The following is a 27,877-nucleotide window of genomic DNA, read 5'->3' on the forward strand; positions in this document are numbered from 1 at the left end:
TTTAATCTTTTTGTATTATATCTATTTGTTTTCTTTTTATTTATTATACAACTAACAAAAACAAAAAAGGCCTCTAACAGCTTGCTCTATTCTTTTTCTATTTGATCTGTTTTCTTTTTATTTAGGCTATTATATAGGCTAATAAAAATACAAAATAATAATAAAAAAAAACGTGTAGGCCTACTGCCTTAAGCTAACAGAGGTTTGTTATAGCACTTGCATATCATTGCTCTTTTGTTGATTTTGATTGCTTCCATTGTCCTCATTTGTAAGTCGCTTTTATCTCTGCTAAATGACTAAGTGTAAATGTATTTTTAATATCAGTGCTGTTTAAGACAATAGCGCCATCCCTTGACCATTATAATGTGACAAATTCATAGCTCATTTAAAGGTAATGTCACCGCTAAATTAGAGTAATTTGGACAGTCACGCTAAATAGAGTCGAAGAGTCGATTCCATCGACTCCTATGGTGGGAGTCGGGAGTCGGAGTCGACTCCGAAAAACCTGGAAACCGAACACCCCTATGCTGCTGTGAACAGTGAACCCCGCCTACTTTGATTTGATTAGTCATCTCAATCATTTTAACGTTGATGAGCGCTGTTAGACCGCTGAGGCAGAGCAACCTAAAAATGTAACTTTTAAACCATTTTGTCATCCTAACAACAAACAGAAAGCTAGCTGTGGTGCAAGAATTTCGAATACTGTCTGTTAGGGACATTACTGGCCATTGACACGATTGGCCATTTCTAATGGACCCTTTTCACATTTACGGGTTTCTCAGAAGCGGAAGTTGTCATAGCTGGGTAAACTTGTACTGTGGTGAATGGGAGACTATTCTCATATATTTGATTCTGCCACTGTTGTACATTCTTTTAGTTAAAAAGACATTATTTTTTTTATTATGATAATACTAAAAATAAACCCTGGAACATACTATTAATTTTTTTCCTTTTATATGGTACATTTTTCATTCACAAACAAAAATTTTGCAAATAGTTACCCATCCTATCTCCTTTTTAAAATTGAATTAAACTCACTTCTAAAATCTCTTCATCTTATAAAGAATAAAAAAACCCTAAGATTCCTGAAATATTATACAGAGGTATTTAAAGAAAATCCTTGTATTTAGATGCTTTCCTTGTGTACGATTGTTTGTATATCTTTGCAATGTCATTGTAATGTCATTCACATCTGATGGTTTTATTTCTTTTCTTTTTTTTTGTAACAATTTTTATTTTATTATTAATGTGTCTGTGTGTGTGTTTTTCATTTATGTTTAATTTATAACTATTGGTCATTATTTCTTTGGATTTGTATGTGATCCCTTGGCTATGTTCTTCTTGTACTGTCTGTTCAAGCATTAATACATTTTTTTAAATAAAATTAAAAATCATTAAAAAAAATTTTTTAAAAGTAAATGTGAGACTACTTAAAATATAATTTTCGCATTCCCATTTGCTCAAATAGCCTAGCAAAAGAAAAAGAAGAAAAAAAAATTATAGTGTTTTTACGACTTAAAAAAAATAGAGAGAGATTGATAGCGCCAGTCAGAGGAGAGAACTAGGCCTATATCAAATTTACCGTCAATTTTCACAGTAACGTTAGCTATGTTTTTCTTCTTTTTGCTACATTGCTTTTTTGGCAATTTGATGCAAAGGCAATAAAATGCAAAGTATTTGTTAATATGTACATACATTTAAAAAAAATAAATTATGAAAATAAAAAAAAAATTCTGATGACCATTGAAATGTATCACTTTTTCCTGCTAGGACTTATTTAATCATTTTGTCCATTTAAATCCTGCCCCTGCAAAGTCACATTCATCTGCCTCAGTGTTTGAGTGTAATGCATACATCTCAAAATCCAATCAGCAACTGATGCAAAGAACCAAGTCCCCACTCTTCATTTTTCTTTTCAAGTAATCCATTACACTCGGATGTACATCACAATACGGAAGAAAAGATCTTTTGATACTTGTTTCAGCACAACTTTTAAGTCAACATAAAAACAGCTTCCATTTCCTAACCACATTTCATTCATTAATTCCCAGAAGCCCCGCCCTACATATTTTTAGCATTCTATTCCTCTCTGAAATGTCACATTTTAGAAGTTAAATGGGTTTTAAATGCAATTTCATGTTGACTTAACAGTAAATCATTGGCTGCAGTGTGGGTAATTACGCTCAGCTAAATTATTATGATTTAATGGAAAATTCTCACATTATGCAAATTGATAGCCAATTACACAGTGCTCCCTCAGGAGAAAACCAGAAAACAATTAGCCATGAGACTTTTAAGTGAACATCTGAACCATCGCGTTGAAGATTAGCACTATAAAATATCAGATGGTGTCCGCAAATCTGAAGAAAACACCATAAAACATTGACATTCAGACATTTTTGGGGCCAATGTTGACACTCAATAATGACACATTTCAAACAAAACAACTGATGCGTATGTTTAGATGTGATTGAGAGCCGACACACACCATGTTTTCTGAGTTCTGTTCACTTTATTTGTGGAATAGACTTTACACCTCTGTGCTTTTGATATCTAACTCTTTAATCTCCTACCGGGAGCCGTTTCATCCAACGCCCCCTGCCGAAAATGAGCAGGTGCCTGACCAATTACTAAATTTACCACTTCACACTGCTTTATGAAGCTGGAGAGAGAGAGAGAAAGAGAGAGAGAGAGAGAGAGAAACAGAAAGAAACAAAACAAACGTAAAAATAACTTAGAAACAATGCTTGTAAACAGAGTAACAAATATATTTTCATCACAGTCAAGTGCAAATTTGCATTCCTCCTTTTTTGCACTAATTTCCATATATAATTGTCTCTTTCACTTCTGTTCTGTAGTAAAAAATAATTACACTATTATTGCCTGTCTCATTGCTGCTTATGATTTTTAAATAAACATTAACAGATGAGCTTTAAAACAAATTAGAGAAATGCTTCACTGGACCGTTACATAGCCGTGTTCGATGCATAAGCTATTGTATAAAAATAGCTAGCTAAGTTTTAAAGGTTACACTTAATTACCAAGCCAAATGAAAAATAAGTTGAAGTGACTCTAATTACTGCAGTAAAACTCGATGACAGTGGTAAACGCCCTCCATTTGCTTTAAAATGCTATAGAAACCTTTCATTTTCCCATGGGAGAAAACACATAAAAATACCTACAACGGTATCCATGCATATCTGTGATCAAATAACACAAGTCCTTCCCAGTCACCCATCACACACACACACACACACACACACACACACACACACACTCACGCACACACTCACACTCACTCATCACCGACCTCAGATTTTTGCAAAGAACATGCCTGAAGGTTTTTTTTTAATGATTATCGTTCTTTTTTTCTAATGTGCACATCTGGTGCAACACGTTTGATCATTAATACTCTGTAAATATCGTCTTTTTTCATCAATGTCAAGAAAGAAAACAGGACAAACGAAACGGAGGTAAAAGAAGTACCATGCAAAAGTATGTGAGAGTAGCATGTTGGCGGCTCCATTCTCTGCCATGGTGTCTACTATACAACAACATGCATGTTTGGGTCAGAAATCTCCTCGTCTTTTTTTGTGGGGTTTTGAAGATGCATGTGATCTAAAGAGGTATGATACAAATATTGATACATATACACCACCTGCTTTATCTCGGCCCTTGTATTTTTCCCTGCAAAGATCTACGGGTTCGATATATCGATGTACTTTGCGATAATTTCCGCCTTTTGTAATCTCTCCTGCAACTGTATTACGCAGTGGACGTATAGGCATAATTCCTGCTTGTTGAAACATTGCATATCTTTAAAAGTAAAAGGCCTTCTGTGCCACTACAACTGCTGATTATTGTAAAATGCGGTTGAGTTCGTCTTTTCAATTTCCCCCAAACGCGCACCGTCAGTCTTGCGTGAATTGTCCGGGGTCACAAAAAGCACATCAGCTCATGCGAGTCCACGTCAAATTGTCGATTTTGGAATGAAGCAGATTCGTTACGAGATGCACTTAGTCTTTTCTGTGGCGTTTGCGATCTTTCCTGGGAGAAGCCCCCATCACTTCCTTTCCGTTGTGCAGCTGGGGGATGCTTGTGTGCTTGTGGCGGTTATAAGGAGGAGATCTTCACTGTCTCATGGGTGAAGGAAGTAGAGCGAGAGTTGCGTAAGATTCCGGGAATGGCAGGAGAGGGCGGCAGACTCTCGTCAGGGGTGTTGGCGGGTGGGGTGGGTATACTGATTATAGCCGCAGTGAAATCCCGATCCTCACAGTTTAGCTTCAGGTCTTCTGTCCGGGCGTTGAGACTGGAGCGGCTGTTTGGATGCACACACACGCATGCACGCACACACGCACGCACGCACGCATGCGCACGCACACACACGCATTCACAGAACACATTCACAAGAAAAAAAGTTAGTTTAGATGAAATATAGATGGGATATATAGTTACAGAAGTTATTGTTCAACCACAAGTTTTGTTGTAGTCATATACATGAAAAGTTTAGAAAAATTACTAAAAAGTAAGCAGTGATATTAGTCTAACAAGCTTGTGTATAATTTTTAAAGTTTTATATAAAAAGTAAAGTTTTAATTTTATCATGTTTTAGAAATCTTAAGAAAAATGTCAAGAAATATTATTATTAATGTCATAAGAAAGGGATTAACTATTTTGTTTAAAACATGAATTCAAAACAAATGTCATATTTATCACTGTATGAATAAATATGGGAATAAAACATTTATTTATAATTATTTAAAATATATAATTATGAATTTGTTACGTATAAATTATTATATATTCAATTATTATGCATTTATATAATTTCCCTCAAATTATATATAAATTATATATAATATATTTTTACTACTTTATAATTGTGTGTGTATTATACATTTTATGAAATAATTACATATTTCAAATTAGAATGACTTCTAATTATAAATGATTAAAATCATAATAATTATTGAATTATTTGTAATTTATTATATAATATTAATTTATATGATATTTTTAATTATATTTACTAATTGCACGTAAAGTAACAATTGTAGGTATACATTATGGCAGTATTAGTAAAAATATATATTTTGTCAAGATAAATAGGAAAAAATGAAATAATGATTTAATTATGAAATAGTAAACAACTAAATTATATATACAATTTTATTTTTATTATTTCATAATCTAAATGATTATATATTTATTCCATAACTATGCATTTAAATAATTCACTATTACATTATATAAAGGATAAATCACTATAAATTATTGTAAGTATAAATTACGCTAGCGTTAGCAAAAACATAATTGTCTGGACTGGTTCATTTCTAAATTCTATGTTCTATTACAGTAATGAAAACTTTTTTTCTAATTGTAATAATGCAAAAAGCCATAATGGCTCTAATAATACCTTTCCTTTTCTTCATGTGAATAAATCATCAGGGTCTGTGTGATGCCGTACCTTTGGGGTCCAGCAGAGGTTTTGTGCACTTGCAGAGTGTCCAGCTCCTGTACGCTGCCCCGGCTGACGGATACGGTGGAGTTGGCGAGGCGGATGGCTTTTCTCTTAGCCCTGCGGGGGCAGCAGGACGTCGACACCCCCTGATGGCTGGAGATGGAAGTGCTGCGGCTGGTGCGATAGCCCACCGACTCAGTCATACACATCTCACTGAATGTCAGCTCGTCTGTGAACTCATGATTCTGTTGGAAATACAGGAGGAAATGCTTCATTTAGGATATTTTGAACAAGAAATGTGTCATAATTTGTGTCCAGTAACAGACTGAGCTGTACTTACTGTTGTCTTTTCCAGACAATGCAGCAGGTGATGGTGTTGGTGCTCAAAGGAAGATCTGTTCTTCAGACACAGAGCACTGTCACTGTCTCGATCCTGAGAGATAAAAACACCACAAGAGTTTATTTAGGACGATCCATAAAAACCATGTCTTTAGATACCTGCAACTTACCTTAAAACATCAATCTAAAGTGGACACAAATCTATTTAAAGAGACCACAACTATTTACAGCCTTCAGAGGATGTTAACATCAGCATGACTTCAGGTTTATTTTTGTTAAAGAACAAAAGTTCACTAAACATTTTGTTCACTGTCATCTCCAATGTAGAATGGCTGGATATGGTATATATAGAGAGAGAGAGAGAGAGAGAGAGAGAGAGAGAGAGAGTGTGTGTGTATAACCTACAGAAATATTGCTATCGATTAATTCCACAAAACAATTTTGTCCTCAGAGCAAAGTTCAACCTTTTGGTTAAAATTTGGCCTTATTATTATGAACTCTTGTTATTGTTATTATGGACTCTTATGGGAATTAGTTATAACTCCCATTGTGGTCAATTTTTACCCAAATAATTAAAATAAATAAAATATAATACTGTATTTTCTATAATAATAATAATAATAATAATAATTTCTGTATAAATATAAATGTCCAAAACATGTTTTATATATATATATATAGAGAGAGAGAGAGAGAGAGAGAGAGAGAGAATACACTATTTTATTTACATACGAAGGCAAGTATTATAATAAGAATTAACAATAAAACGTTGATAAAAAAACGTAAGCGCACACACAAGTGAGCACACTCCCACTCCTATTTGTAAATATTAAGCCGCAAAACGTCTATTTAAATATGACTTCTGTGTGTCTCTGTGTTAATGTATGGCGCAGACGCGCGGGTTTGTTTACTCATACAGAAGACCGCGTGACGCTTGCGGCGATATTAACGTCTGTCGTCTCACTAAATGAGGACGTAAATACATGAACAACATCTCCAGAACTGCTCTGAGAGTCACTTCATGAGCATTCGAGCGTTTCATTTGAGAAAAACTATCCTCACGGCAACCCGTCAAAATAAAAGTTCGGTTTCACTTGAAGACATTGGGCAGAACGTAATAGGCTACTACTACTAAAACTATTAAAACCTTATCTTTAAGGAATAATCATACAATGTCTTCAATGTTATTATCAATATTAAATTCTTGATGACTGCTAGTTGTTTACTACTAGTAGTGAACTTATTCTGATCTACTTGGCAGAATTCAAATGAGCCATTTTAATCTAGATTAATTCCAAGATTACAGTGAGATTAATCTAGATTAAAAAAATTTATCTATGCCCACCACTAATATATATATATATATATATATATATATATATATATATATATATACACACACACAATTATAGTATTATAGTATTCTATTTAAATATGTATATGAACATTTGACAGAAAGCTCTAGTAATATTCTAAGTTTATTTACTGTCTTTTTTATCTGTAAATTGGCAATTTGAAATACAGATATAACTGTAAATTTCCAATCTGAGTGTTTTTTTTTTTAAGTAGATGTCAAACAACCATACAATATCATTGAGAAAAAAGTTGCCATTTTTCTATAACTACAGTAAAAAAAAATACAGACCAAATGTGTACATGAAAGACTGCTAAATATGATCCAAAACAGTCAGCAATGTAGTGAGTAGGCAGTGACCATGTTGTGTGACTTTGGCATGCTGGGAGATTCAAGTTCTGTTCCTGCCAAACTTGTTGCTATGATACATTTCAGAATGTGAGCTGCTGTTCTGTGTACTTTTATCCCATAATTACTGGAAAAACACATTATTTAACTGCTCTGAACACTGCACTGGCTCACTGAGGGTTAAAAGCGTCATTGCCCTCATGTCACCTGTGATTTGACCTTGCTTCACCACACAACTACCTCTCGAGACAGACCGCTGTCCCTGATGCCACGTGCACGTATCCAGTAACCTCTTTAACCTCTGGTTGTAAAACGATCACACTCGAGGATGTCGTGTCCTGAAGAACAAGTCTCTCAAGAAAACATCAGTCCCAGCGTCTCTCTTTTATGCCTCCCGATACCATCTGCCCCCCGAGCTCTTTGTAGCTCAAGTCAAGGTGGTTTATCGCCATTCTGGCCGCCGTCTAGATGCAGCCCATCTCAGGCTTTTAAAGCAGCCGATCTTATCGAGAAAACAGAGGACGGGCCGTTCGGAGTGGCTCTGACAGCCAGGAAGGAGCAAGGACGGCTCTGTCCGCCATGCAGGAAATGCTCCGTCAGCCGAAACCAAGGATGACTGAGGGATTCGGGGCAGATAAGATCACCAATAACTGGACCTAAGCACAATTAGGTTTGTTTTTGCTAAACTAAAAGTCTTAAGTAGATTGGCATGACGTAGGACGTGAGTGGGAGCAAAAAGCAATTCCTCTTCTCAGATGGAAAAACTTAAACGTCTCAATCCTTTTGTGGCCTAACAGAACTGAGACAACCAGGAACATAATACAAAGCATTTCACTCCCATATAATTCAACACGGGAACTACATTTAAAAATGCCCCAAAGCGCAAGTGTGTGAGCAAACAAATTCTACAGAGCTGTTTCAATAAAGGATCCACTACGTTATCTTGACTCGCAACAATGCGATACGTCCTTCGGTGCGGCGCGAAATGAGAAAATTAAAGAACCTCAATTTGTCTTATTCTATTTCCTGTTTGACCGAGGAACCCAAAGTGAATTTCTCTGCCACCCAATCGCAGGTACGCCAGCAATAAATCCCAAATAAATACATTTCAGTCAAATCCACAGGCAGCAATACTCTCTTCCTGAACACTCCATCAGGAGAAGAGATTTGCCTCCCTGCGGAGGAACCTCAGAGGGTATTAAACCATCAATCACTGACAATTCCATTGTTAAAAAAGCGCTGATAGGGACGTCACATTAACGACACAATTTTCTCAGTGGAGACAAGAGATACAGCCATTGGATGACAGAACAACCCGTGATTAGCATCTATGCAGACTGTACCGGTGTAAAAAAAAACAAACAAACCTATGCATCAAAGTGATGCAGGATTCTAAAAGCTCCAAGGTTAGATAAGATCAAAAAATCTAGCAGGTCACTCACTGGCTTTTGTAAATCATAACACAAACTTTTAAAAAAGATGCTTTTAATGATGATGACAATGTAGGAATTTTTCTTGGAGGCTTGTTTGTACATAAGTGGTTGTTTAGTAGTTAAAGCTGCAGTCAGTAACTTTTGGCGCTCTAGCGGTTAATAAACAGAACTGCATGCGTGTTGCAGAAGAACATTGTAGCCGGAGCTACTTCTCTCTGTTTATGTTTATGTGGAATCACGCAGGTACTGGGCTATTCCGCAGCGGTACCTACCCGAACCAGTCTAAATAGTCCGAATATAAACACTTATTAAAGGTGTACCGTAGTGATTCAGGACAAGCCAAAAATACGGTTTGGAAAATGGATTCATGGTGTACTCGCTTATTATATAAATTTGGTATATTTTGAACACAAAAAAGTTACGGACTGCAGCTTTAAAGTCTGATGAGTTACCTAAATACAGGATTAAGTTTAATACTTTTTACTATTTAAAATGTATTACTATTATTATTAAAGAAAATAATATACTATATTTAGTGGTGCTTACTAATGCAAGTACAATTATGATGACTAAAAATACTAAAATAATCATAATAAATTGTAATTATTATTATTATTATTATAGAATAATATACAGCATTATGTTTAGTGGTGATTACTAAGGCAAGTATAATTTACTTAAAACAATTAAACTATTATTATTGTTGTTGTTGTAATTACTACTATATGTAATGTATTAATAATTTTATATAAATTATTGTTATTATTATTAAGCACAACTAAATAAAATACTGTATTTTGCATAAGTTATTTCGATCTATAATTTTATTTTAAATTCCTTTGAACATTTCAGTCAATACATTATTATTATTATTATTATTAAAGAAATTATTGTACTATATTTAGTGGCGCTTACTAATGCAAGTACAATTATGAAAAATACTAAAATAATCATAATAAATTGTACTGTAATTGTATTATTATTATTACAGAATAATATACAGCATTATATTTAGTGGTGATTACTAATGCAAGTATAGTTTATTTCAAATAATTAAATTATTATTATTATTGTTGTTGTTTTGTTGTTATTACTATAATATTATATATGTATTTATTAATAATTTTATCTTAATTATTGTTAATAATAATAATTATTATTATTATTATCATTATTAAGAACAACTAAATAAAATACTGTATTTAGCATGAAGAGTTATTTTGACCTAAAATTTTATTTTAAATTAATTTGAACATTTCAGTCAATACATTATTATTATTATTATTGTTGTTGTTGTCGCTAACCTAAGGCAATACTAAGCTTACTAAGGCAATTATAATTGATCATTTATAAGAGGTAAATTATACATAAATCACATAAACATTTCCTAATGATCTTTCATTAAAGGTCAAGACTCGCAAAGTCTCTTGAGTGCTGAATAACATTGTGCAGAGACAAAAGTAAGACCTAAGTAGAAATTCAAAGCCAGAACAGGCTGAAGAGTTGAAAAAAGCCTTCATCTGGTTTATAAATAGCACTGCAGGCCTGTTAGTAATGGGTTTATAGATCCACGCTGAAAAAAATACCCCCTCACTCGGGGATTGTAAATATTGGATTATTGTGGGTTTCACAACCTGAGAAGATTCCGGAGAACTCTACCTGCCGCATTAGTAAAGACGCGAATTGAATCTCTCTCTCACTTTGAATACAGCTACTTTTCCTGCGTGGTGAAGATGGATTTCAACAGTGGGGAAAGGTGTGTTGATGGAATAGAGCTCTGCTTTAATCCCTGCAGATATGATCTGATAAACTAACAGGCCACGAGTCTGTGGCAGATACGATTTCAAAACCGACACACCACAGCACACTTCAAAAAATCCTGCAAGCTGTAAATCCTGCTTTCAAGAAACAGAAGAACATAAAATAAGTTATCTAGCTTAGTTATCTTACAGCAGTGGTCAACATTCACTTTCATTTTATGGAAAAGAAGTTTGGACAATAAAGTCATACACATTTGGAACAAATTGAGGGAGAGTGACAGAACTTTATTTTTTGGGTGAACTATCCCTTTAAACTTGAAATAAATTGATTATGAATAGGTGTTAAGTAAGTAAAATAGTACTTTTTATGTTAAACTTGTTTTATTTGGTTTTACTTACTAAGGCAACACCATTATTGTGCATACTTGAACAAACCCCAACAAATGCTCATTAAACAAAAAAAAAAAAAAAAAATTCTTAAAGGAATAGTTCACCCAAAAATGAAAATTTGATGTTTATCTGCTTACCCCTAGGGCATCCAAGACGTAGGTGACTTTAATTGTTTCTTCAGTAGAACACAAACGAAGACGACAATACATTGATGACAATACATTGCAGCTCGTGACGATACATTGATGCCCTAAGACACGAAACGACCGGTTTGTGCGAGAAACTGAACAGTATTTATATATTTTTTTACCTCTGATACACCGCAATGTCCAACCATCCTGAGCTCATCCACAACATCCGGCGTGTGACGCGTCAACGGCTCTGGAACATAGAGATATACGTAGATCCTTACGTATCGCGGCTCATAGAAACCGTCGCTAATGAGGAATCTATGTATATATATCTATGTGCCAGAGCAGGTTGACGCGTCACGCACCGGGTGTTGTGACAGTCGGACATTGAGGTTTATCAGAGGTAAAAAATGATATAAATACTGTTCAGGTTTTCTCACAAACCGATCTTTTCTTGTCTTAGGACATCAATGTATCATCACGAGCCGCAAGGTTTAATTTGAATTTGTCTGTACATGTGTTTTTTTTTTCTCCCAAAGATTGTGTGCCCATTGATGGGCATTATATGACTGACAGACTGCAACGGTTTGAGTTAAAAATCTTTGTTTGTGTTCTACTGAAGAAACAAAGTCAACTACATCTTGGATGCCCTGGGGGTAAGCAGATAAACATCAAATTTTCATTTTTGGGTGAACTATCCCTTTAAACCAAGATAAAGATAAGATTTTCTTAAAACAAGAAAAAGTATCTGTGAATGAGGTAAGAAAAGAAGATATTGTTTTCCCTTTGAATTTTGTTTATTCTTCCCCATTTTTTTTTTTTTTTACCCCATTTGCAGATTTTTTTCCTTTTATTTTAAGCATAAATTAACTTAATTTTTCAGAGAACAAAATTGAATATGTTACGTTACTTAAATATATCTTCATTTAAGAATGTTTAAATATTTGTACTGGAAAACAAGATAAAATACTAAGTATGAAAAGACTTTTGCAGTGCTACTACAAAGTTTGCATGAAATGATAAATGATAAAACATAAAATCCCTCTCACTTCCACTAAATGACTCGAGCCAGTAAACAGCCACGTAGAAACCAGCCTAACAACACCCTAGCAACAACCCAGAACACCTTAGCAACCACCCACAACAACTTAGGATCATGCTGTCATGTCTGCATGATCAATCACCCTATTTTCTTCAGAAAGCATAATCATCAGGTTTGCTTTTATTCTTTCTTAGTCTTTAAGTAACTTTGAATTTATGTTAAACAAATGGGAAAATCCATACGCTGTTATTTACACTGTATATCTTCATTTTCTGCCCTTAACCGTGAAGTAGGCTCTATATTCAGAATGTATTACAAGACCAACACGATCAACGATAAGCGCAGTAAACACACCCCGGAGCAAGAGGAACTGCAACGAGTGCAATAATTACATAAAACCACAGAGAGACACAGATATTTAAACAAGTTTGTTTTCCCTGGGATGGCAATTACTGCAGAATAATGATAACCAGGGCTTCCTCATAAAGGCAGTGATTGGAAAAGGGCAAGAGATTGTTTCTATTGGAATAAACATTCTACTTAATAACACTTATTGCAGAGGAGAAAATGCTATTTGAGAATTTTAAGGGGATAGTTCACCCCAAAATGAAAATTCTGCCATCATTTACTCAAACTCACATCATTCTAAACCTGTAAGACTTTTCTTTTGTGGAACATAAAAGAAGACATTTTGAAGAATGTTTCAGTTTTCATTGACTTCCATTGTAAAATACTATGGAATGGGAATTAAATTTGTTTGGTTACCAACATTCTTCAAAATATCATGATTTTTGTTCAGCAGAAGAAAGAAATGCATACAGGAACATAAAAGAAGATATTTTGAAGAATGTTGATGATTAAACTTTTGCGGTTCCTACTTACTTCCATTGTATGGACAAAAAATACAATGGAAGTCAATGGGAACCGAAAATGTTTAGTTATCAGCATTCTTCAAAATATCCTTTTTTGTGTTCAGCAGAATATAGTATTCAGGAGAAGAAAGAAATGCATTCAGGAACCCATAAGAAGACATTTTGAAGAATGTTGAACTAAATAGTTTCCATTCCCACTGACGTGAAAGGGAACCAAAACTGTTTGATGATCAACATTCTTCAAAATATCCCCTTCTGTATTTAGCAGAAGAAAAAAATAAATACGTACATACAGAAATACATACAGATATTCTCAAGAATGCTGGTGACTAAACAGTTTCGGTTGCCATTGACTTTCATTGTATGGACAAAAATACTATGGAAGTCAATGGGAACCAAAACTGTTACCAACATTCTGCAAAATATCTTCTTTTGTGTTCAGCAGAAGAAAATAAATGCATACATGAAGATATTTTGCAGAATGTTGGTAACAGTTTTGATTCACTGCATGGAAGTCAATGGGAACTGAAACGGTTATCCAACTTTCTTCAAAATGAATTCTTTTGTGTTCAGCAGAAGAAAGAAAGTCATAAAGTTCTCTCAATGACAGGAGGGTAGGTAACTGATGACAGAATTTTCATTTTCTCGTAGTGTACCCACATGCTGGAAGGAGAAAGAAAACCCGTTGAAATACTTTGCAAACTGCTGAATCATACAGTGATAAATGACTTTATGAGGTAAAGCGCCAAATAAAACGACCCAGGAAGGAGAATCAGGTCAAAACTACATTTTCCTAGATCTCCAATTCTTATAGGCCTACAGATGGTGTAGTTACGGCATCTACCAGCAGGAGGCTAACCGAACCGTGCTAACCTGAACCTGACCCCTTGAAAAAAAGCCGCCCGGGGGTTTTTACCAAGATGAGCGTCAAGTGAACCGACTCGCCTTAAAGGGTCTTTGTAATTACTGCTGTGCATCCCACCTGTCCGGCATCACCTGCCTTCCATTCCCTGTTGTTAATTGCTATTTCCTCACAGCAAGGACGTGGCACCCAGGGCACGGCCCTCAAACCACGTTTAGCTGACTCTGAATGTCAGCAGCCATATGAAAAAGCTGTTATTACAAGGCACTTGTGGGACTGACGCATTCTCAGAGGCCAAATGACTGACCTTTACACATACTGTAACGCTGTTTGATGAGATCGGAAAGACCGTATGATCGTTAATATCTCAGAAATCTGTTCTGTGCTTAGCAGCACGCTGGCAGCCGAATAATATACTGTACTTTTTACGAGCTGGTGTGCTACACTTTAATGACCCTTCATGTCATGCTGTGAATATGAATACTTTGATGCTGGAGCTGAGATTCTCTTGTTGCTGGGTTCCACTGTGATTTAATGTGTTGTATTAAACTTTTATAGTTTTATGCTTTTAAAAGCTGAGGAATTAGATTTCTGTTGCAGTTCTGAGCTGTGAAAGTTTCGCATTATTAATGGTCAAAGACATTTTGATTAATATTTTAAAGATGGCCGACCTTTGGCAATTTTTAAACAGAATTACCCTCATGCTTTTCCAAATCTGGGGTAACATATATTAATGCTGTCAAACGATTAATCACGATAAATCGCGATTAATCACATCTAAAATAAAAGTTTTTGTTTACATAATATAGGTATGTGTACTGTGTTTATTTAGTATGTATATGTAAATACACACATATTCAGTATATATTTTGAAAATATTTACTTGTATATACATGTATATATTTATATTATTATATTTTATAATATATAAAAATATATTTAATATATAAACATAAAATATTTTTTCTTAAATATATACATGCATGTGTTTGTACTTATATATACATAAATATACACAGTACACACTCATATATTCTGTAAACAAAAACTTTTATTTTGGATGCGATTAATCGCGAATAATCGTTTGACAGCACTAATATATATATATATATATAATATTTTTTATATATCAACGTGAGGGTGTGTAAACAATGATAGTATCTGAAATCTGTGAATTTAGTTTTTTTAAGCAGTTTTGTTGCATTCTGTTTAATTTTTTAATTGTGTCAATGTGACCTCTGGCAAATTTTAAAGAGACTGTTCTCCCAAAAAAAATTTTTAATTTATCCTTTTGTCCCTCCAAACCTATATGACTATGAAAAAGAGAGAGAAAATTTGGAGTGCATCAACACAGGACCCCATTGACTTTCACTGTATGGACAAAAAAAAAACATTTTTCAAAATATCTTCTTTTGTGTTCCACAGAAATTCAGAATTGTCATCTTCGGGTGAATTGGTGAAAATGTATGTATTCAAGACAAAAAAACTTCAACTTGGCCAGTAATGAAAATTAATATACACAAATGCTGTTCTAAACCTGCATGACATTTTTTTGAGTGTAGAACACATACACAAAAAATTTTTTTTGAAGAACTTTGGGTCACACACACACACACACACACACACACACACACAAATCTTCATTCGTGTTCCACAGAAAGAAAGAAAGTCAGGTTTAGATCAACATGAGGGTGAGTAAATAATGACAAAATTATCATCTTCAGGTGAACTATCCCTTAGAGTGTCTATTGAGCAAAATGTACGTATTTAAGATGAAAAACATCACAAGCTTGGCCAGTAATGTGCATGAATTGTTGTGAGATTTTTCATTCTTAAATTTGCTGTCAAGCGAGATGCCCCTGTTAGCCTCTAAACAGAAAAGCATCTTATTATGGAAGATCCAATATCAAACATTTCTGCTGGAGAATCATTGCAGCATCTATTACACTCTATGTAAGCAGACACAATACTAACTGTAGTTGTGAGAACACTTAACGATTCCTTTTCAACAATACGACTTCCCAGAATACACACAAATATTACCATCTGTAGCTCCCTAGACTCATACAGTCAGATGTTTAATGTCTGTGCTAAAAGATTCCCTTTATGCTACAAAACTCTTTGTTTCTTTTAAAGATTTGATGTCAGGCAAACATTGTCAAATCCTTGACTAGTTCTTCTTGGATGTGTTCAGTGAGGCAGCCTGGGAGATTGATACAGACTATATTGTTCTTCAGATCATTTCAATATATAGTTCACAGCAAAAGCAAAGTTCTGTCATCATTTACTCACCCTCATATTGTACCAAATTTGTATGACTTTCTTACAAGGAACATAAAAAGAGACATTCAGAAGAATTGTAACTAGAAATGGGTGCTTGCGAGCTCCCAAAAGGACAAAAAGCACCATAAAAGTAATCAGTAATCCAATGATTTGTGTGCTATACACTGTAAAAAGTGATAAGTTGACTTAACTTAAAAAAATTGAGGAAACCCGTTGCCTTAAAATGATTAAGTAAATAATATATATTTTTTAAAAGTTACGTGACAATTTACTTAACTTAGTTTTTTTATTATAATTTACTTAAAAATTTTAAGGCAATGGGTTTCCTCAATTTTTTTAAGTCAAGTCAACTTATCACTTTTTACAGTGTAATAAAAGTCTTCAAGTTATAGGATAACCTTGTGTTGGGAACAGACTGAAACGTTATTCAATTTTTGTCTGTTTATTTTACAAGCTTGCTTTGATGAAAATAATGCACAACAGATTTTTAATTAATTTTTTATTTTTATTTTAGGGCATGTATATGGTCTAATTATTTAGCAACGATGCATTAAATTAATCAAAAGTGACATTTATAATGTTACAGAAGATTTCAGTTTCAAATAAATGCTCTTTCGAACTTTCCATTCATCAAAAATATCAAGCATCACAACTGTGATCAACATTAATAATAATAATAAATGTTTCTTGAGCTTCAAATCCACATATTAGAATGATTTCTGAAGGATAATGTGACACTGAAGACTGGAGTAATGATGCTGAAAAACCAGGTTGGCATCACAGGAATAAATTAGATTTTAAAATACATTCAAATAGAAAAGAGTTATTTTAAATCGTAATAATATTTTACAATATTGCTGTCATTTTCCTGTATTTTTGATCAAATAAATGCAGCATAAGTGAGCATTTGCAAGCATTAGAGACTTTCAGAAGCATTAAAAAATCTTACCGACCCAAGCTTTTGAATGATAGTGTGCATGAATTCTGCATACACACAAATGAGATTTAAGAAGTTAAATTGACTTAATTTTTACGGGTAGAATGGACTACTTTTACTGTGTTTTTGGCCTCTTTGGAGCATGACAGCTCCTGATCACTGCTGTCATAGCGGTCTGGAGCAACATGGGGGTGAGTACATAACATGTTTTTAGACTACTCATGAAAAAATCTCACCTGAAATCCTACTTCTTCTTTGAATTGTAGGAAGGCATTGGTGGTTCCCTTCTTGGCCAAGCGAATCCTGGCAAGTCGGACTTTCTGTAAAACAGAGGAGAATTTATCTGAATCGATCGTGTCAGCACTTGTTTTACACACAACTGCAGCGACTCAGTACTACTCAGCGAGTAGTAATGATGCCAGTGAGATTGTTTAGTTACATCCAGTGTTGGGCTAGTTACTCAAAGAATGTAATATATTACTCATTACTAGTTATTCCTTTCAAAAGTAGTATTTTTTACTTTAGTTATTACTTTCTGGCAACAGTAATTAGTTACACTAGTTACATTACTTTTTCTTCACGCCCCACAGAAGTTGTAACTGTGTATCTTCCACATAAAAGAAGTTATTACAAACACTCAATAGTGACTGATAGTGACATTCAAGTAGAAGTGTTGTATTAATCTCATTACTTGTCAAGTGTAGCTTGAAGCTAATTGTAATTTCTCCGTTACCCATATACAATTATATTTCATTATGTATTTTATCAAGTCACATAAGTTTGTAAGAAACTGTTTAATTTTCCAAAAAAGGTTTTTAATTATAGTAACATAATGTACCATGTGCTGATCAGAGGGATGTGGGTGGGATGTAATGCCAGAGTAAAGTAAAGCCACAATTTACACAACAGCATTCAGATCATCTTTTTTCTTGACAAAATCAATATAATGCAATATTTCTATCTGCTGAATGTAAGCTTTTCCATATTCCAAGTTTGCCTGCTGCACTGGGGACATCACATGCATGTGCAAGTCCTGAAAATTATGAAAATAAATCTAGGAATTATTGGATTGTTGGATTTTAAATCAGCGGGGTTGAGGCATCAAAAGTAACTAAGTAACTAAGCTGCTTTATGGATGGTAACTGTAATATTATTACTGATATCTTATTAGTAATTAGTTACACTACTAGTTACTGCAAAAAAGTTATATTATTACAGTAACTAAGTTACTAGTAACTTACTGCCCAACACTGGTTACATCATGGTTTGTTTAATGCTATTTTTGGCCTTTTGGCTACTTAACTGCAAAGACAACAGAGAGAAGGGATACTTAAAGACGTAATTCACCCCAAAATGAAAATTCTGTTATAATTTACTCATCATCAAGTTGTTCCACCTGTACGAGTTTCTTTCTACTTTCAAGCACAAAAGAAGTTATTTCGAAGAATGTTGGTAACCAAACAGTTGATGGTAGCTTTTGACTTCCATAGTAAAAAAGTCGATGGCTACCATTAACTATAGTTACCAACATTCTTCAAAATATCTTCTTTTGTGTTCAGTAGAAGAAAGAAACTACTACAGGTTTGGAACAATTTGAGGATGAGTGAATGATGACAGAATTTTAAATTTTTGGGTGAACTATCCCTTTAAACTCACCATAGTTCAATGCATCAAAACACAGGCCCTGACAACATGATTTCTTTTAAACCAGATAATATTTAGCAGGCAATCCATGGTCTTAATCAGTGACAAATGGAAATATATATATTTTTTCATTTATTTATTTGGATGAGATAAAGTAGAACAGATTAGCAAGCTGTGTTTCTAGACTTTTGCAAATATGCTTCTTTTTTTTCTTTTGGCAATATATATATATCTATATATAGTATAAATACAAATGAAATATTTAATGTGTAAAAATATTCTGAAAATATTTTATCCAAAATGTTTAATTGATTTTTTTACACACACAGAGAGAGAGAGAGAGAGAGAGAGAGAGAGAGCTAACCCCTTTTAAATGAATGAAAAAAAAAATATTGACTAAACTAAATAACTAAAATTTTTCTTGGACAAAAACATTTGACAAAGTTTCTTAACCCTAAAACTCAATCATAAAATTAAAAAAGTTAACTGGTTAAAATAAAGCATCCAATCAACAGAGGTGGAAAGAGTAGGAAAATATTTTACTCAAGTAAAACCATTACATTAATGAACATGGTACATTAATTTTACTTAAGTACAAGTAAAAGTACCAGTCTAAAAATCTACTCAAGTAAAAGTAAAAAGTAGCTCATTTAAAATTTACTCTGAGTTACATTTTAACAGTGGGAGGGACGCAAAAATGGGATAGGCCAAGGGTGTCAAACACAGCCCTACACAGTATAGATATAACCCTAATTAAACACATCTGATCCAGCTAATCTAATCATTTAGGCTTATTTGAAAACTACATGGTATGGGTGTTGGAGCAGGGTTGGAACTAAACTCTGCAGGGCTGCGGCCCTCCAGGAACTGAGTTTGAAACCCCTGGGATAGGCCTATAAATCTCAAACTAGTTGTTTTTAATTAAAGGAATCAGTTATTTAGAATAATAAGACATTTGGGCTGTTACCAGGAAATGAAATCAATGTCAACAAAATTCATCTTTGCAATGCAGAGGAAACACAGAAGCTTCATCTGAAGTGGCATTTAGATGTATTTACACACTGTTTAATGCAGGACATGAATGCATTTAACCTGCAGTTACAAATGCAGAAATAATGTTTTGATATAAGACATAAAATGTTGAATACTCATTTGAAATAATAAATAAAAAAATAAAAAGATAATTTAAATGTGAAATTAAAACCGCCAGTAGGTGTCACCAAATCACTGTTAATAAGTGAGTCATTGAGATTGAACCGAATCATTTAAACAGTTGATTCATTCAGGAACGAAATAGAGCAAAAACAGGCAATACGGTGTCTAAAAGGCAAGTCTGTTAATTAAATTCTTGTTTATTGAACTGTTGTAAAAAATAAAAATCTATGTAATCATGCTGAGTTTTGGAGAAAAAACGGCACTCTTCGTGTGATGTTGATTTACTATATGAAATGATATAAATATACATTTTCTGCCCCTATATCTTCAATTTTGTGATCATTTTAAATGCATTTTAACAGACTGAACGCACTCTAAATGCACGCGCACACTAGTCTAATCTACTAGACTTCACGGCACTCTGTAGGAGAGTTTTGTTTGGTTTTTGCCTAAATACTGATTATTTCAGATCGCACATAATCGATTTAAAACAACAATTACGATATTATCGCAGACGATATATATCGCACACCCTGCACCACTGTCTTTTTGGCTAATTTGTGCAAAACCTTTTTGCTAAACTGCCAAAGCTTCATTTTAACCACCAATGCAATGATGCAAGTATTTACTTTTTACTGTCGAGATTTTATAAGCTGCTAGTTTGGTCTCCCTGGGCAAACACAGTTTAATAGAGCATAAACATGGCCAGGGGTTCATTTCATTTCCTTCGAGTTCAACTTCAGCCGAATACGACGGGGTTTGGTTTTGAGTTCTGTCTTGTCCGTCTGCATCTTTCTTCTGATTTTAGCCAGTTTGTTCTCCTGTCCATTATTTACTGCAGTAGTTTCCAGGGAGCGATTTTATTTATTTATATATATATATATATATATTTTTTTTTTTTTTTTTACTCAGTAATTAATGTGTTTTAAAATGTTGTGAAGTACAATACTTCAAACTAAATATACTTAAGTAAAAGTAAAATTACAGATTTGAAAAATTACTTCAAAAAGTAGAAGTACACAAAAAAGCTACTCAATTACAGTAACGTGAGTTAATGTAATTCGTTACTTTTCACCTCTGCCAATCAAGTTATTCTTGATTTGGCATAACATCCAACTCTATCATATAATAGAAAAACTTATTCCGCAAAGACTTATTTGTGTAACTAGTTTTTAAAACCAGAAGAATATCCAGAACAAATCTAGACTGGGATGAAGCGGTTCTGTAGTACCTGCTGGGCTCGCATCTTGTCCGCTCTCTGGTTCTGATGGTAGATTCGGCTGAAGTTGGACACGATGACGGGTACAGGAAGGGCGATAACCAGCACGCCACTGAGAGAGCAGATAGAGCCGAAGATCTTTCCGGCAATGGTGTTTGGAACCATGTCTCCATACCTGCAACAAACACCAACGTCAATCAAACACTTAACAACTCTATGTGTGTGTGTGAGTACAAGAGAATGACAAATTGTGTGAATATGATTACGCTTATTTAATGACCAATGCTTGCTCAGAATCTATTTTGCAGTCGCATTTAATGTAATTGTGTAAATTAGTTTGGAAAAGTGCATGCATATTTCAATTAGCAAGGCTCTAAAGCTCATCTCTGAGCCCCACGGGGCTCTAAAAGACCCCTAACACAACCCATTACCCATGTTTAATAGCAGAATATACCATCATAGAATTGCAGAATGCTATTAAGGTGATGTGCTTCTCATAAACACTCACACACACCTCAGCACTGCAGCAGCCATAAACACCGCTGTCCTCCTACACACCGCAAGAGGGTTAACTAATTTACAGGGCTGGTCATGGTTAAGATGTAACTCATAAATCTCTGAGTGGAAACACTATAGGTATGTTTGGAATGGCATAGTATGATATTACGCATATGATATTTTACAGTACGCATATTGTGCACATGCATTCTATATGCATGCAATTCCTGGATGGCATTTGCAAAGGTATACAGTTTACAATGAGAGCACACTGTGAAATACTATATCCCACAATGCAATGCACTCAGTTCGACTGTGCATTTCAAACAACTGTGATTTTTTATTTTTACATTCTTGTCTATTATTTGATCTGTTTGCTAACACAAAATTGGATTAAAATCCACTAGCTCATTTATAACTACCTACTAGCATATTCATACTATTATTAATATGCCATATAAAGAGAATACAAGTAAATGCACTTAAATAATATATTTATAAAAGTTATATTGGTCAATGACAAATAGAAAATTGAACGAATAAAGAGTTTAAATTGAACATAATACATTAGAACATTAACATTATTTTTTTGTTTATATATACATATACAAGTAATATAATAATATTTTAGTAAATATTATTTACTTAAATTATTTACTAAAATATTACAAATAATATTTTTAATGGGAAAAGTTTATTATGAAAAATATACATTAAATTATTTTATCTAAATATTTTAAATGGTTATTATTTACTAAATAAATCTGAACCAAGCATTTCACTTAATGACTTAAAATTAATGACTAGACTAAATTATTTCTTAGACATACATGCATAAATAACAAGGTGTCTCATTTTCAGGATGTGCTACAAATGAAAATTAAAAACCCTAACCTTAAAAATAAATCCTACTGCTTCACACACACTATTAAAACACTGCATCATTTTTTTCCAAAATAAATTGTTCATTACTTTCTGAAATAAATTTAAGCCAGCTCTTTTTTTAAATGACTTATAATTAAACCACCTAATTTTTCTTCGATCAAAAAAGGGGTCTCATTTTTGATAATATAGTAAAGATTTAACAAGTTAAAATCAAATCAAGTCATTCAATAAATACTCATTCTGGACTAAGTAAGTTCTGAAAGCTACTGTATTTTTCATAGCAGGTGCATCAATCTTTTTTATAACTCAAACAAGCAAGAAAAATATGCAAAAAATGCAGCCCATTACACCAGTAACACCCATAACTGCATATAGTTTTTGGATGGTGAGGCATGAAACAGACAAAGCACAATTATTCACAGACAGCAACACTTTTGAAATATCATTTTCTGATGTTTCTGAAAGGTTCCTGGTGCGATAAACATTTCTCTGAGGTGCACTCTGCATTTTGGATAAGTCACTGACAACACAACAAAAGAGAAAGAGAGAGAGAGAGAGAACGCAATCATCATACGGCACATTCATATTCACATCATGTCCCATCCCTTCACAGGAGACCGATCTGCAGGTGGCGTAAATTAAACCAATATTTGTTTTTACAGCAGTGTTGATGTTCTGCACTTATATCCTGTCTACAGCATCACCAGACCGAAACTGTCTGAACACTTTCCTTCAATAATACGGACAGTATATTCAAATTAAAACTCGGATACATTTTTCTGGAGTAGTGACATAAATAAGACTTTTATCCAAAGTGACTTGCACTATATTGCATTTAAACTATACATTTTATTAGTTCAAGTACTCCCTGGGAATCAAACCCATGACCTTGATGTTGCTATAGCACCATGATCTACCGTTTGAGCTACAGAAATACTATATAAGCCACTCAAGGCTGTGCATTATAGAAATTTGACAACAGTTAACATGTGTGGTCAGCAGAATCAGGTACAATTATGAATATAAGAACGGATTCCCTTCCATTTAATGAGTGGGAATTTAAACTGGCCACACAAACTAGATTTGAATGACAGGAAAAAGAGTTTACTGAATTGCAATTCAAATAAATTTAAAAGTTTTTTAAATTTATTTGAATTAAACACAGGTTTGTCAGTAAAACAAATTATCTACAGTATTATAAAAAAAATACAAAGCCACAAAAGGGACAAGGTGATGGGTAAGAAATATGAGATGTAAGGATTTTTTTTTTTTTTTTTTGCATTTCCCTGAGTTTCTTGGGAAAAAATATATATGATTTAAATTTAAATTTAAATTCAAATATATATTTTTCCTCCCATCTTATTATTATTTTTTTCTATCTTCATGTCTCTTTAAGGGCTCTGTATAAATATGCTAAATTATAAATTAATAATTAATAAATAAATAAAAATTATAAATTAAATAAAATTTGAATCTTTACTAATTATACTTATTTATTGCTTAAAAACATTTTTCTCACTCATAAATCTCATTCATGCTTTTGTTGAATTCAAAAATGGCCAAATATGTCACGTCACCAAATACAATGCATCCCATTAAAAAAAAAATTATCCATTTTTGTTGCATGAACCAAAATATTTCTTTTAGTGTTTCACAGAAGTAGTAAAATAAAGATTTTTTTGAGTGAATGCAAAATTACTCGGGGAATGCAAAATATTAGCAAAGGCACTAAAACTTTTTCCTCTCTTTAAAATTTGTAATTTTTTTTATCACCATCTATTATAATATATCTATCATATTATCCATTTAAATATAATAAAATAAATAAATAATGTTAATAAATATGAATTTACATTCATTTTTTATTTAAAATAAATTAGTAATTATGTTTATTTATAGATAACATTTTTCTCTCTCATAAATCCTTTTGCTGCACAAACAAAGCATCTCCAAGACCCAAAATGTCCTTTAGTGCTTTACAGAAGAAGGATAGTAAAGGTTTCTTAAAGTTTCTTGGAGGAATGCGAAACATTTATGAAAATAATTGAAATACATGTTTTTCCATCCTTGTATTATATTTTTTTCCATCACCACGTCTTGTTAGGCACTGCATTTAGATATACTAAATAATACATGAATTATTAATTTAAAAAATGATAACAAAGAACCTTTATTTAATTACTAAACAAATGAATAATTAAAATGTGAAATTCAAATGACTAATTATGTTTATTTATTACTTAGAGAAACATAAACATTTCTCTCACACTTGTGTTAAATTCAAAAGTAGCCAAAAGACATCTCGTGTATCTTTTGTTGCATAAACCAAGGAATTCCAAGACCAAAACATTTCCTTCACAGAAGAACAAAAATACTGGAGTCAAACGACATGAGTCAATAAATCATGGCAGAATTTTCATTTGTTATCCCTTTAAGTGCTATTACAGACCAAAAAAAACCATCTCCCCTCTAAACAGCAGTAATCATATGCCATATCCATGTGAACATGTTCTTTACTGTCTCTCCAGAGATCAAGAACAAGAAACCATCTCCTCAGAAAGCCTCCAGTAAAAGCAGTCACATCCAGGCCTGTCACATAAATCAGACCGGGGCTCTCTGTTATGTTTTACTGACACATCTGACTGATACGAGATTTCTCATAAGAGCCTGATCAGACGAGAGACTCAAACACACACTCTCTACCCACAAACTCTTTCCAGCATCCCTCGTTTGTCAGGGCCTCAGGACACACCGCGCTCCTGGGACTAATCCACATCGGCCCCCTAATCTTGTTTCCAACTGGTAAACGTCCAAATTTTGGCATTGGCAGATGGCCCCAGGTGCACAAGGAGGGCAAGAAGCAGATACAGATTTGTACGATGACAATGCCTATTATCTCTCCAATGGTTCTTCGTTTTCTTGATCTCTGAACATTCATTCTGTTGTTTACTATTGTTATTCAGCTATAAAGCAGAGATCAGCAGTTGGTGAGGAGGAAGAAAAAAACAAAAAACATTCGCAAGAGCAAAAGCCTCATTACCTACATGAGGCGGATACTGATAACTTTGAAACATGAAACCGTAAAACTGCTACATAAACATTCAAAGTTGCTCCGAAAAGGACAGGTAATGTAACAGGGCAGCGTCATATGTTTTTTTACTACGCAGCATAAATTCATGCATATCATTCAGGCATTATCCAGAAGAGCTCACTATCCCTTTAATTTTCCCATAATAGAAAGTCTTAGACAGACGTCCCCTGGGCAAGAACGAGGCTGCCTGGCCTAGATGCCGGTCTGGAAAGGGGTCAAGGAGGTTTGCCAGAAGTTCACGGAGAACATTGAGCAGAAACGGGACGGAAGATTAAATGGCGACAGCATGGAAAAGATCAGAGTGAAAACAGCAAACAGTTGTTTTCACTACTGCTGATGCTGAGTTTTTCCTCCCCTCCTGAGGCGCCAGCGCTGGGACGTCACCGCTTACACACACTCTCTCTCTCTCTCTCTCTCTCTCTCGCGGAAATCTTGCTGGAGATAAAAAGGACGATTAGGTACAGAAGGACAGAATTTAGAGAGCCCAAAATACAGCTTCCTCAAACATGTCTATTTTTGCCCTGCGAATCTGATACAATCCTGTTTCCCTGGCCTTGAAACATGACATCACTTTAAACTCAGCAAAACTCGGCTATGAATAGCAGCGGTTGTGCGATCACAATTAGGAGCGCGTCATCCTAAAGTCCTTCACAGCATGACGAGTACACCATCACGTAACACACAAGGGCATACTTCATGCATGCTATTTAAAAAAACATGTTTTTTTAACACATTTTTAAACACTTTATTGGCATCGAAAGTTCCATAAAGTACCTTTAACATCCATGGAACCTTTCCATTGGACAAAAGGTTCTTATAGTTTAAAAAAAAAGGATCTTTAGATTATTAAAATGTTCTTTAGAATTTGGTACCAACTGTTCACTGAAAGGCTCCTTCTGGTACCCAAAAATGGTTCTTCTAATCTACATTCTTAAACATACATTGACGGTTCCATGAAGAACATTTACCATCCATGGAACCTTACCACTGGGGAAAAAAAAAAAAGTTATTTGGATTATTAAAATGTTCTTTACACTAAGAAAAAATGGTTCTTTTAATAACTGTTAATTTAAAGGTTCTTTGTGGAATCCATAAATGGTTATTCTACACTCTTAAAGATAAAGGTTCTTTATTGGCATTGATGGTTCCATGAAGAACCCTTAACATCCAAGGAACCTTTCCATTGACAAAAGGTTCTTAGAGTGGGGAAAAAAAAAAAAGGTTCTTCAGTGGTACAGCTGTGAAACCCCCCTTTGGACGCTTTATTTTTAAGAGCTTATGTCATCATGCTGAAGGTGTGCTTAATAATTCAAACTGCTTAAAAAGAAAAAAATAGTACCTCTCTCTCTCTATATATATATATATATATATATATATACAGTCGAAATCAACAAAAGAGCAATGATATGCAAGTGCTATAACAAGTCTCAGTTAGCTTAGCGCAGTACACGTAGCAAGGTGTTTTAAAAAAAATTTAATTATATAATAAATAAAAAGAAAACAGATAGAATAGAAAAAGAACAGAGCAAGAATAGAGCAAGCTAGTGTTAGAGGTCTTTTGCTTTATAATATATATATATATATACATATATATATACTGTATATATATATATATATATATATATATATATATATATATGTATATATATATATATATATATATATATATATATATATATATATATATATATATATATATATAATTAATAAATAAAATACATAAATACATAAATATATATATATATATATATATATATATATATACACACACACACACAACATGATATGTTAAATATGCAGTATGTAAAAGCTGCTATATTCTACATGGAGCAGTTAATTTTATGTTATTGGACACTGGACTAGATGTCGTATCCATGACAACTACCAGTGCATAAAGCAAGCAAAAAATGTTGAGCATCTTTAAACCAACGATGTCTAATGTTGTTCAATGTCCATGACAACATCTGTTGTCCAAGTAAAAAAAAAAAAAAAAAATTCACAAGGGGGTTTTACTCATGTATATTCAGTGCTCCAAATGTAGTATAGGCTACTACATTCCAAATGTAGTATATATTCAAGCAAACAAAACATTTGCACGCTATGCACAGTATACATACTGCAGAATGGTAGAATGCTACTCTGAACAAGCACAAACATATACCTGACCAGCAGT

The 27,877-nt window shown here is 33.6% G+C and overlaps 1 protein-coding gene across 1 annotated transcript in view; it reads right to left on the minus strand.

Moving 5' to 3' along the window:
* Positions 1-2,357: 2,357 nt before the first annotated feature.
* kcnd1 (potassium voltage-gated channel, Shal-related subfamily, member 1) overlaps positions 2,358-27,877 on the minus strand; it is a 66,429-nt gene continuing 40,909 nt past the window's right edge. The window contains exons 3-7 of the mRNA XM_058785448.1: positions 21,243-21,405; positions 17,449-17,532; positions 5,802-5,894; positions 5,468-5,706; positions 2,358-4,318 (exon numbers count right to left, since the gene is read on the minus strand). Coding sequence (XP_058641431.1) covers positions 4,114-4,318; positions 5,468-5,706; positions 5,802-5,894; positions 17,449-17,532; positions 21,243-21,405 — 784 coding nt within the window. The 3' untranslated portion in view covers positions 2,358-4,113. The remainder of the gene's footprint in view (positions 4,319-5,467; positions 5,707-5,801; positions 5,895-17,448; positions 17,533-21,242; positions 21,406-27,877) is intronic.

The sequence above is a fragment of the Onychostoma macrolepis genome, chromosome 08 (genome assembly GCF_012432095.1).
Source record: "Onychostoma macrolepis isolate SWU-2019 chromosome 08, ASM1243209v1, whole genome shotgun sequence".
Lineage (NCBI taxonomy): Eukaryota > Metazoa > Chordata > Actinopteri > Cypriniformes > Cyprinidae > Onychostoma > Onychostoma macrolepis.